Raw genomic sequence first — 12,220 nt, forward strand, 5'->3', positions numbered from 1 at the left:
CCTCTTTCACAGGCCATTGCCATTCACTAATTATCTCCCCTTGCTTCCACAGGCACATCTGCCAAACAGACAACAGAGTCCATGACCCAGAGCCTCCAATCAATCCCCGAAGAAACCTCTGAAGAGGAATCTGGAGACACCCTCCCTGAAGTCCCATCACAGCGCTCACCCACACCCTCCACAAGCGCAGAGACACACAATTCAGTGGGACCTAACTTTAGAATAGACACGGGATCACAATCTGGTGAGCACATCACACTGCCTGATCCACAGCAGACAGCAGCAGCTGGGACTTCCCAGGTGTCCAGCACTTGGAGGACAGAATTTTGCTGAGTCCGAGTCAGATGATGAGCCCCTGGATTCCGTCATGTCACAGTTGCTGGAGCTGCAAAGGGAATCTCGGGAACACCAGGAAGGGATGCCCGCTCCTCAGATTGCAAGGCACGATGGAGGAGTTCGTCCGCCTTCAGGCTGAGGTGATAGCACCAGCATGCTAGTGCACCAAGGTCGACACTGGCAGGATGGCGGCCACCATGGTGACCTTGGTCCAGGATGTCGCTCCTGCACTGCTGCGCGGGCTTAACTCCAGCGCTGATGCCATAGTTGGCCTCCAACAGTGTGTATGCGAGAAGGGTGCAGGACAGCTCGATCTCACTCCAGCTTCCCCTTCCCCTCAAGGAGTCAGCCTGGGGCCCTCGGGCACCCACAGGGAGGAGGACCAGCAGGTGCACACTCCGGGCCCATCCACCCTGGTGACTCCGGGACCATCTGAATCCCCCCTTCCTGTGACCTCAGTAGCTCCAGCTTCACAGGCCGAGGAGGGTGCCACGGCCACTCAGCAGGACCCTGAAAGCAGGCCGGGGTCCTCCAAGTCTCGGCCCACCAGAGGACGCCCGCCAAAGTCACCACAGACAGGGCGTCACAGTCAGCAGGCTGGTTCCACTTCCGCTGTGGATGTCCGGGAGCACTAAAATATAGCGGCAGGGCTAGGACAGTTAAGGAGAATGAGTTGCACAGCCTGGGCATGGGTGTTAATCACTTGTACATACTGTTCACTATTGTCAATAAACTCCCAAGAATGTCTCCCTGCCTATGGCTCCTTGTTCTGATGAGCAGCATTCGTGTCACACAGATTTGAAACCTTTCTGCACAAGATAAAGGCAGGCGTCTCAGTCCAGGGACTCTTCTCCTCAGCCAGCTCTTCTCCCTGTTGGAGCACCAGGTTGTAAAGGGTGCAGCAGATGATGATGATGTGTGACACCCTCTGTGGACTGTATTGCAGGGCTCCACCAGACCGGTCCAGGCACCGGAACCACATCTCCAACATCCCAATGGTATGCTCCACCAAGTTGTGAGCTGCTGCATGAGCCTCATTATAGTGTTGCTCTGCTGCAGTCTGAGGCCGCCGCAAGGGTGTCATCAGTCACAGCCTCTTGTCCCTGAGGAGCTATCACTGCAGCTTCTGTTGTCCCTGGAAGACTCTAGGGATCTGTGACCGACTGAGGATGTAGGCGTCGTGCACACTCCCTGGAAACCGTGCACACCCCTGCAGGATGCATTTCTGGCAGTCGCACAGCAGCTGCACATTCACTGAGTGGTTGATGTAGTACATCTTGTGTAGCGATGGAGACCTGAACGTCACATGGGTGCAGTTAATCTCTCCCTACACCTGTGGGAATCCTGAGATCAGGGCGAATCCAATGGCCCTTGCATCCTGGCTGTCCCGGTCCCTGGCTAAGTGCACATGGAGAAGATGGCATCCGTGAACTCATCGATGCATTTGTGGGTGGAGGCTTGTGATATCTCACAGAGGTCACCTGTGGAGCCCTGAAAGGAGCCACTGGCATAGAAATTGAGTGCCACAGTCACTTTTGCAGCCACTGGCAGTGGATGCCCTCCATGTCCCCTTGGTGCCAAGTCCTGCAGTAAGTGGCAGATGTGAGTGACTAGGTCCCTAGACATGCGCAGTCGTCAGTGACACCAGTTCTCAGTCATCTGCAGGAATGGCAGGCCGTGTCTATAGACCTTGGGTGCCGCTAGGCACCGACCAGCCATAGCTCGCTGTCGCTTCTGGGCAGCGTGTGTGGGTGCTCCTGCTGCCCCTTCTTCATGAGGTTTCTGCTCCTGCCTTTGTACGGCCAAGTGCCTCAGTCACTCTCTCCTCCGTCTTCTACAGTCTCTGTAGGCCATCAGGCACACAGCTAGGTCACCAGGATCCATGATCCTGACGTGCTCCTCCTGCAGCATGAAAGAGAGAGAGATGTGGTTATCATGGCTTTACTTAGCACCTTTCCTGACCCTGCGTGACTACCCCTTAATGCATCCCGGAGAGTGCTGGCCACCCCTTGGATGGCCAGAGCTGAGTGCGCTGCATGGCTGCCCTGTCAGCCTGCGACATGGGGGAGAGTGTTCCAACCAGGGTGCTGAGATTGCAAGGGGCTGTGAACGCCTCCAGCAGTAACTGCTACATGGCCAATGTTGGCGAGGAGATTGTACAACGCGTGCAGTCCAACTGCTCTACAGTCCAATAAAGTGGTGGTGGACTTGCAGTCTGTGCTGTGTGGGTTCGGGGGGGATTCGGGGTGGGGGGGGCGGGGTTCGGGAGGGGGATAAGGCCTGGAGAGCTTGGAGACACTTTGGTGCCTCTGCATTGCTTGTGTGGGTGGGCAGTCTAGGAGCCTGACCCCAATCATATCACCCTGGCTGTGCCTGAACTGCCTCAGTTGTACAGGAATGGGCAGTTTACACAGGTGTCCCTACTGCGTGGCCACTTCCCTCACCTACCTTGCCCCCCACCTTGGTTTCTTGTGGATCGGATCCAATGCCTGGGCAGCATTTCCCCCCTCCCCCGACAACAGTTGCCTCCGAGACTGGGCAGCAGTTGGCCCCGGACACCATCACCACCCCTCCCAACCCAGGACAACAGCCACCTCTGTGGCAGGGCGGCACTTCACCCCAGCCCCCCCAGTGCCCCTGAAGCCTGGAGAGCAACAGGCGACCCTGGTGAACGCTGCAGGACGATGCTGTTCACTCAGCGCCAGTTCCCCAAAGTGCAGGCCACCAAGTGCCCGTTGCTTGTTGTGCTGTTGTGGAGCATGTCAAAGTGCTTTCCCGCCGACATGGATGGACGATCCGGTGGGGTTCCAAGGGTCTGGCAGGATGGCCTTTTAACGATATGCTGATGTATTATAATGACCTCCCTGAGGACAGTCGGCGGGCTGAGCGCACGATTGCGACCTGCCTTCCCGCTGTCGTGAAACCGATCGTGCCATACTGTCCCCGCACGCCACCTATCACGCCCGCTGCCAGTGGGGAGTCTAAGACATGGGGTCGCAGTCTCCAGATAAGGGACCAATCATTTAGGACTGAGATGAGGAAAAACGACTTCACCCAATGGGCTGTGAATCCTTGGATTCCCTCGGGATGTAGGGAGCAGGCAGGAAAGTGGAGTTGAAGCCCAAGATCGGTCACAATCGTATTGAATGGCGGTGCAGGCTGGACAGGCCATATGGCCTCCTCCTGCTCCTATTTCTTGTCTGCTTGTGTTCAATGTTTTTCTAGCTGTGTGTGGAAGCGTGCTGGGTGGAAACTGGCTGGCACGTTTCCTTACATTACTTTAGAAGTGCATTAACTGTTGTTCTTCATTGGCCGTCAAGTGTTTTGAGACATCCTGAGCTCCATGAAAGGTGCCATCTAAACACTGATTCCTGCCAACGCAAGATGACCGCCGACGGCGCTTCTGCGCATGAGAACTTGCCAGCGGATGGGCAGAATCCACTGACGTCATTTGCAGGGGACACAAATCCACCCTCGTAAACGGTGACAGCTTCTTTTCGGCAGTGTTCAAACTTTTAATAATGAATCTGATTCGATTACCCATGTATCCCCAAAATGATTTATACCACACAAAAAAAAAACATAACGCAACCAGGTGGACCGTCCGTCCGAAGCAATTAAATGGCTGGTCTGAAATCTCAAGCAATTCCACACACCCTGAGCCCCGTGGTAGCAGGCACATGGGACATGGCCATTTCCCCCTCTCTCGCGCTCTCTCTCTCGCTCTCCCCAACCACTTCTTTTGACATTTCATCTTTGAATAAATTTCTAAAAAGACACCAACATGCTGTGTCATTTTAACTGGGGGGCTGGGGGTGAGGAAGGGCAAATGGAGTGGGTCCCATTGGCCCTTTCCAGCCCTACCTGTGAGGTTTGGGATAAGCTGCAGATGGAGCGAATTGTTAAAAGTGTTAGCTTGATGCTTCCGGCGCGGTAATATTTGCAATTCCAGGGCCAGCGATGGCCGCGCAAGCGCCCTGCTGCACATTGCCCCCTGTAAAAATAGTGGCTGCACATATAAGGTGTTGGCAGAAAACGTAGTGCTATCTAAATGCAAGTCCTTTCCTTTTATGCACTACGTATGTGGCAAAATTGGCATGGAATCAGTAACGATAGCCCCCATGGCCCAACAACATGGTCAGGTTTGCCCACAGGGTGATCTCCTGAAGCATTTGAACCTTTCTGCCCACACCTAAACCTTTAATTTCCTTCTGGACTGAATATTGAGTTCAACAATTTTAGATCATGAACTCTCACCTCCATCCCCACCCCCTTTCCGATCCCCCTTTTTCCAATAATTTATATAGATTTTTCTTTTCCCACCTATTTCCATTATTTTTAAATGTATTTCCATCCATTGTTTTATCTCTACCTTTTAGCCTATTTCGATCCCTTCCCCCCACCCCACCCCCACTAGGGCTATCTGTACCTTTATAATCACATTCCTTAGATAATATCACCACCTTCAACACCTCTTTGTCCTTTTTGTCTATGACATCTTTTGGCTATCTCCACCTATCACTGGCCCTCTATCCAGCTCTACCTGTCCCACCTCCCCTTAAACCAGCTTATATTTCACCTCTTTTCTATTTTTCCTTAGTTCTGTTGAAGAGTCATACGGACTCGAAACGTTAACTGTGTTCCTCTCCGCAGATGCTGCCAGACCTGCGGAGTTTTTCCAGGTATTTTTATTTTTGCTTTGGATTTCCAGCATCCGCAGTTTTTTGCTTTTATCTCAGTGTTTAGTTTACAATCCCATTTCTAGACGCTTCTCTCAGAACAGTGGCCAGAGTTTTGCCCTTGGCGTGTAAGCTCGGCGGGGGTGGTGGGGAAGCCAACCACAGCCCGCGATCAGGCCCGGAAGGCAATTTCACGCTGGTGGGCCAATTAAGGCTCACCCAGAGTGAAACGTCAGCGGCAGTGCTGAGCGCTGCCTGTGCGGGCGGGGGGAGGAGTGTGAGCCAGGTGAGCGCAACCTTCTCTCATGTGCGCAAGTTCACGCAACATAATCTCCCTCAGGCAGCCCTCTCCCTCAGGCAGCCCTCTCCCTCAGGCAGCCCTCTCCCTCAGGCAGCTCTTTCCCTCAGGCAGCCCTCTCCCTCAGGCAGCCCTCTCCCTCAGGCAGCCCTCTCCCTCAGGCAGCTCTCTCCCTCAGGCAGCTCTCTCCCTCAGGCAGCTCTCTCCCTCAGGCAGCTCTCTCCCTCAGGCAGCCCTCTCCCTCAGGCAGCTCTCTCCCTCAGGCAGCCCTCTCCCTCAGGCAGCCCTCTCCCTCAGCGAGATGAACTGATTTATAAAATCTTTAATTTTATTTTTGAAACGTGGTGAAACATGTCCCCTCTGTCTCATGAGCTGGGACATGTTATTAATGAAAAAATAAAGTTTTTATTTGAATTTTATTTGTTTTTGGAAACCTCATCCCGCCCATGGATGAGGTTTCCAAAAACGTGCAAAGGTCACTTGGCCTTTTCACCTGCCCGCCAACCGTCAGGCAGCGAAAAATTCAATTTAATTAACTTTTTAATGGCCTTAATAGGCCTTTTAGTTGTCGGTGGGCCCCCTGCCAACTCTGGCGTGTGCCCACTGACCGAAATATCGCGTGAATGCACAATAACATCGGGACGCATGCCCGACCTCATCGCACCCACCCACCAAGCTAAAAATTTTAATGAATGTAGCATTACTAGTATGACCTCACCTCATAATAGGTTTGCAAATGAACAACCATGGTCTGCACATCAAGGTTTGGATTTCTTAGTGAGCTCCTCCCCATTTGCTGAGATAGTGACTGAAATTTCATTAGTCTGTAGCTATACATTTCATCCGGTGCAAAAACCATTCCCTCCATCTTAAAGTTTGTCCTAATCATTTGCTCTGCCTCACTTTCCATTTTGTGACAGAGTTCAGCGATTTTAGCCTGTGAAAAATGGTAAAGAGGATTATGATATTCAAAAATGCGGCAACTAGGAAAAAAAAGCCACTCAATAAAACCCAAACAGCCTCAGGGTGTGCTCTTTTTGACATCTCGATTGGCTCTGAATCTCAATTGTCTAATCTCCGTAGTCTAACAGAAGAGAAGGGGTGAGAGGACACCAGCAGACGCCTGATGCTAGCGTGCCCGATTTGCCAATCGTTTATCGTATTGGGAACATGGCGCTGCTAAGTTTGTCTTTACCCAGCAATAAATTTGGGGCGTCTTGCCTACAAAACCAGAAGTAGCTCAATGCCTCATTGAATTGCCCATGCTGTACCAAGGAACCATGTTGAGGCCCTATTCTGCATCAACCCCAGAAAGCCAGAACTTGTCTTGGGAAGAGTCATGTTCATCCATCCACCCTACATGGTACATGTTTGACAAGTATAACAATGCAATAGATTGGTTGTTATCATTTTAAAGTGCAGAATTAGGACATGGCTAGAATACAACTTAGGCCATGAGGCAGGAAAGTGTTGGTAGCAGAACAATCACCCTTTGTACACCCCACCCAAATTTCCTCTTCATTTAGTTCAAATTCCATACTTGAGCTTTTTCCTAGTTTTGGAACGGTTGTTTGTAGAAGATGGAACAAATTGACTAGGAGAAGATTCCTTGCTTCAGTGCTTGAGCACACCCTTGACAGTCCAACCAAGCATGCCCTAAGACCAGCTAACTAGAAACACAACCTGCCTCCTAATAATTCAATCATGCATTTCGGAACAAACTGGCCATGAATCAAACATTCTTCATATTTTACTGAACAGGGCACCAGCAGAAACTCTGACTAGCTAAACAAGGACCTAATTAATTGGCCTCCCAGAAGTCTAACTGAGGACCAAACAATGAAGTGACTGTGTTGCACTATGTAAACAGGCAGTCCGCCATTAAAACAGCTGCAGGTGAGTCCGCAGTTAGTGTTACATACCTGAATTTCATTGACTAAAACTGGGAGACCACTAAAGTGTAGAAGTGCCAATGTGTTACACACTGTCTCAACTTTAGCTGAAAGGAGAGAACAAAGAAAAACACTTCGTTATGCAATATGACCATCAAAAACATGAATGGCTGAATTTCTGGCCCACCTGTGATGATTGGGCTTCTTATGAACCCTTGTTAATGCCAATTAAAGGAGGCCAACTTGAACTTTCACTGGAGGGGGCCAGTTCGATGTTTGGAGGCTGCCACCCAGCAGTAGAATGAGGGACCAGCGATCTAGGCAGTCCACACTTTAGAGGGATTCACCACCCTCACAGTGGTGGTCTGGCTGCTGTACCTGTCCCTCAATTTAAGGTAGAGAAACGTTGGTGGGAGGATATCCCCCTGTTGAAGCAAAGTCTCAGTTACTTATGATGCTTTGCAGCCTTTCAAGCTCCAACTTTGAGAGCCCCCTCACCTCTCTTTATTGGATGGAGAACCTGCCTCTATGTCCATTAACGGGAACCCCAGTCAAAATCCCAATGAGTGACTGTTCTCCCCTGGGAGCAGGTTCAAGACTCAAAAACAGTCCTGACTTCTGTTTCCTACCCCCTTAGGGAAAATCCAGCCTGAAGTGTTTGATGGAGAATTTGAAACACTATGTTAGAGGAACATGAATGTCTTTGAAACAGTGCTTTAGGACAAATGAAACAACAATAGCAACTTCCACTCGTATTCTATAAATAATGTTCCCGGCGCTTCTTGGTCAGCTGTTAGGAAAAGGGATGTCAACAGGAAATGAAGTTAGGGGAACAACCAAAAGATTGGTTGGAAAAGTGGGGTCTGAAGAGCTTTGGAATGGAATGGAAGGGGGAGGGGTTTAATGAGGACATTCCAGAGTGTAGGCTCAAAGCCTTTGCCACCAATGTTGGGGTGAAGGAAGGAGGGTTACACCGCATGCCAGCTTGAGCATTGGCGAGTTTGGGTTAGAGAGTTATATAGTTGGATACTAGTGAGGCAAGACCACTGAGAGATGTAAAATAGATTAAAACTTTGAAACTTGAGTTAGTGAATGATAGGGAGCTAATATAAGTCAGCAAAGTGATGAGCGACATTTAATGCGCACAGACTTTTTTTTAAATCATGATGTTGGCATTGTGTGCAAGGCTGGCATTTAATGCCCATCTCCAGTTTCTCTGAGAAGATGGGTAGCCCTCGTGAACTGCTGTAGTCCATGTGAACAATTAATACAACAATAGCTTACTCTGTCACTTCAGGGGGAAGTGTCACCCACATTGGTGTGGACTGCAGTCAGATATACCTAATAAGGATGACCTAAATGAAATGAATGAGCCAGTTGATTTTTTCTTTAGTTTAATGGCAATTTGGTCACTTTCACTAATTTCAATTTGTACCTTTTTTTTTAAAGTTCTCAACTGTCAAGATGTGATTTGACGTAATTTTCTACTGATTAATCCAGGCCTGTGGATTGCCAGTCCATCATCGCAGCCACCACGCTACGATTAAGATATGTGCAGGTTTGGTCCTGAACAATGGAGGGTGGGGGTCAGCAAAGAAATTGTTGAACTTGACAAGTCTGGAGGTGGCAGAGGCACTTATAAAGGTTTCAACAGCTCCCCCAACTCTCAATTATAGCAGAAAGAGGAGTTTCAGACAAGTGGATTATGCATTTATATTATAGAATTCCACAACATCATCACAGGGCCTAAAATTCAACTACTTTCACAAAGCCCTAACTGCTGAGGCAATCACAAAAACCCTCAATTAACCCTTTTGTTTAAAGCATCTTTTCATGTCATGCGATGTATGTATTTCATGGTTTACCTGAAAATTCATTCATCATTTCAAGAGAGGGCTCGAGCAACTCTTGAATCTGGTCTCTGATAATAGCTTCGAAGACTCTGTAATTGGTGAATCCAGGCAGCTCTCGCCCTTTAGAGTGTTTTTCATGATGTTTGACCATGTTCATTGCTCCCTCATCGACTGAAAGCACAAGGGGAAAGAAACGTCAGCCTATTCAGTTCATTCTGTATCCGATTTTCATGTGGAACGACACAACATCGTGGAGGGGGGAGCAGCGAGAATTTCCTTTGTCGCTATTGCCAGAATTTCCCTGGAGCTGATTCCCACTCCTTTACGGTGACTTCACAGGGAATGCAACACAAACTCCATTCACACTGGCTGATATCTTCTGCTCCTGCCCACCGTCAGACTGGAAATTCCCGCCCAAAGTTAACGGACCTTTTGCTGGTCTGTCAAATTTTCTGGCCCGCCCACCACGATTCCCAAGGCGGGCGGGACCGGAAAAATCCCATTCACGGTTTCCACTGCACTCTGGCAAAGTTATGGCGGTGGAGCGGGAGTCTCTCCAGGGAAATTCCTGGCCCATGTGGAGTGACTTTGCACAGCGCATGTGTGAAGATTTCCTGTGTTTGGTCTTTCTAATGAAATTATAAATGGTTTGAGAGGAAGAGAACAGGGTATAGCTTCAAAAGGAAGCTGCGCCAATTCCAGACTAAGGAAGAGATCACATCAGATAAAAGGGAAGTGTCTATATAGATAATGGGTCTCCCATTTAAGGCGGAGTTAATGAAGAATTTCTTCTCTGAGAGAGTCATAAATCTTTGGAATTCTCCACCACAAAAAGCAGTGGAGGCTGGGTCATTGAATATACTCAAGGCTGAGTGAGACAGGTTCTTGATTCACAATGGAAGCAAAGGTTATGGGGTGGCAGGGAGGAAAGCGGACTTCAGGCCATCATCAGATCAGCCATGATCTTATTGAATGGCAGAGCAGGCTCAATGGGCTATATGGCCTACTCCTATTTTTTTATGTTCTTATAAAACCTGGTCCATGTGATCTGCTGGACTGGTTTCAATCACCTGAGGGAGTTGATGCAGAATTTTCTAGATTTTCCTTTTCCCTATTGGCCTGTTTTTCTCCCCTCCTGTTTCTTTTGCCTCCCCTCTGAGATTACATGGCTGCGTGAGTAGGTGGGAAGTATTTAGGCATGATAGCGTGGTCATCATGAGTTTGGGGCAGGTGTGATGGACCAACTGATATTTTCCTGCCTGTCATATGTTGACATGATTTGGCAGGGGGACACAGCGCTCCAAAAGAGTGGTTAGAAACAAAAAGAGTTTCAAAGAGGCATGGAAAGAAAATAATGCTAATATACTTACGCTTTATTTTGGCTCCATCCAACTTCTTATACCACTCCGCAAATTTCTCCCTGGCAAAGTGGTGCAACTTCACCTCACTGCTATATTTTTTTTTGTAATCTCCCATTGCTAAATTAGTGAGTTCATCACAGTAGTTTAGAATTTTCTGCAATTAAATTAGTAAGTATTAGTTTTCCTTCAGTTGCAGTGAAATATTAGAAGTTTAAAATAAATGGGCTGGTGGTGGGAGTTACCTTTATCAAATTGTTCTTGTTGGGGAAATGGGTATTTTTGTGATAAAATACGCCTTTTCAGTCTAGGCGTCAGGTGTCAAAGTCAAGCATTGCCCGTCATTATGGTATGGCCAAATGCAGAGCAAAGAGACCAGCCACACCCCCGAGCCCCCTCCCTCACCCCACAGCCTCGAGAGGGGCACTCCTTACTATAGAAAAAGACTTGCATTTCTAGAGCATCTTTCAAAACCTCAAGATGTCGCAAAGTACTTTACAGCCAATGAAGTACTTTTGAAGTATGGTCATCGTTGTCATGTAGGAAACGCAGCATCCAATTTGTACACAGCAAACTCCCACAAACAGCAAAGTACTGCTAATGGCCAGATCATTTGTATTAGAAGTGTTGACTGAAGGATAAATATTGACCAGGACACTGGGACGAACTCCCCTGCTCTTCGTCCAAGAGTGCCATGGAATCTTTTACATATACCTGAGAGAGTAGACAGAGCCTCAGCTTAACATCTAATCTAAAGGACAGCACCTTCGGCTACACTGGAGTGTCAGCCTAGAGTTTCGGACTTGTGTCTCTGAAGTATGACTTGAACCCACACAGCCTTCTGACTCAGAGCTAAGAGTGCTACCAACGGAACCAAAGCTGCCACCCTTGATGTGAGTGTTCACATCAGCTGTCTGGTGGCTCCTTTGGGTGGAATGCCCCCTTTGTGTTGAATTATGTACAGCTTTGTGCTGCAGCCCTTGCTTATCAGAATTGAACTGAGGCCCCCCCCCACCCCGTTCATTCAACTCAGACTTCACAGAGAACAGACTTTTATCTTATCTTCACAACGTCAAGACTTCAGTCTAATTTAAGTGTGAGCCCAGGTCCTTGGGATAAAGTCTCAGTGCTATGACCTACCAAATGATTGTGCAACCTATCCAACTAACATTAAGTAAACCGTGTGAAAACATTGTGGAGTGAAATGAAATGTGACCCAAAGGTCTAATGTTCCTACGCTATGCTAAACAATGTTATTTGCACTACACTTGAGATTCATCGCTTTGTTCTAAGAATTGTAAAAATCTGAACATTACATAATTAAACAAGGATTTGGATTTTTTTTTTTCATTTGGCAGTTACCAAGATCCACAAATGAACTTTTAGCTGACTTTAGAATGTCAGGGAGACGTGTGGTTAAACATAAACCAAGTTTGGACATGAAGCATAAAAATCAATGGGGTCAAATTAGCTCACGCTCCATGATACACTCCTTCCCCTCCTGCCAGAGATGCAGCAGAAGTGACTGGAAATTGGCCTTGGCCAGGACCTGAACATACTGGGTGCCAGCCCATGCTGCAAGCTTCTGTTCGGACTTGTGAAGTGGACCATCCTCCACACACACACACACACACACACACACACACCTTGGAAGGCAAATGGGACAAAGGAGAAGAATCTGGGATTGGGTAGAGTGCAGGGACTTCCCTATACTGGAAATTCACACAATCCCTGGGCTCAGTGGGACCAGGCCTAATTTTGGCAGTATGCCCAGTGAGATGAGGTCAATGGCCTTCAGGAGAGC

The 12,220-nt window shown here is 48.5% G+C and overlaps 1 protein-coding gene across 1 annotated transcript in view; it reads right to left on the reverse strand.

Annotated features, from left to right (window-relative positions):
• The window catches only part of LOC144691809 (interferon-induced GTP-binding protein Mx3-like), a 54,009-nt gene that overhangs the window by 5,772 nt on the left and 36,017 nt on the right, over positions 1 to 12,220 (reverse strand). Inside the window, exons 9-12 of the mRNA XM_078560313.1 lie at positions 10,429 to 10,573; positions 9,071 to 9,229; positions 7,236 to 7,312; positions 6,032 to 6,250 (exon numbers count right to left, since the gene is read on the reverse strand). Coding sequence (XP_078416439.1) covers positions 6,032 to 6,250; positions 7,236 to 7,312; positions 9,071 to 9,229; positions 10,429 to 10,573 — 600 coding nt within the window. The remainder of the gene's footprint in view (positions 1 to 6,031; positions 6,251 to 7,235; positions 7,313 to 9,070; positions 9,230 to 10,428; positions 10,574 to 12,220) is intronic.

Source organism: Cetorhinus maximus, chromosome 16 (genome assembly GCF_964194155.1).
Source record: "Cetorhinus maximus chromosome 16, sCetMax3.hap1.1, whole genome shotgun sequence".
NCBI classification, from domain to species: domain Eukaryota; kingdom Metazoa; phylum Chordata; class Chondrichthyes; order Lamniformes; family Cetorhinidae; genus Cetorhinus; species Cetorhinus maximus.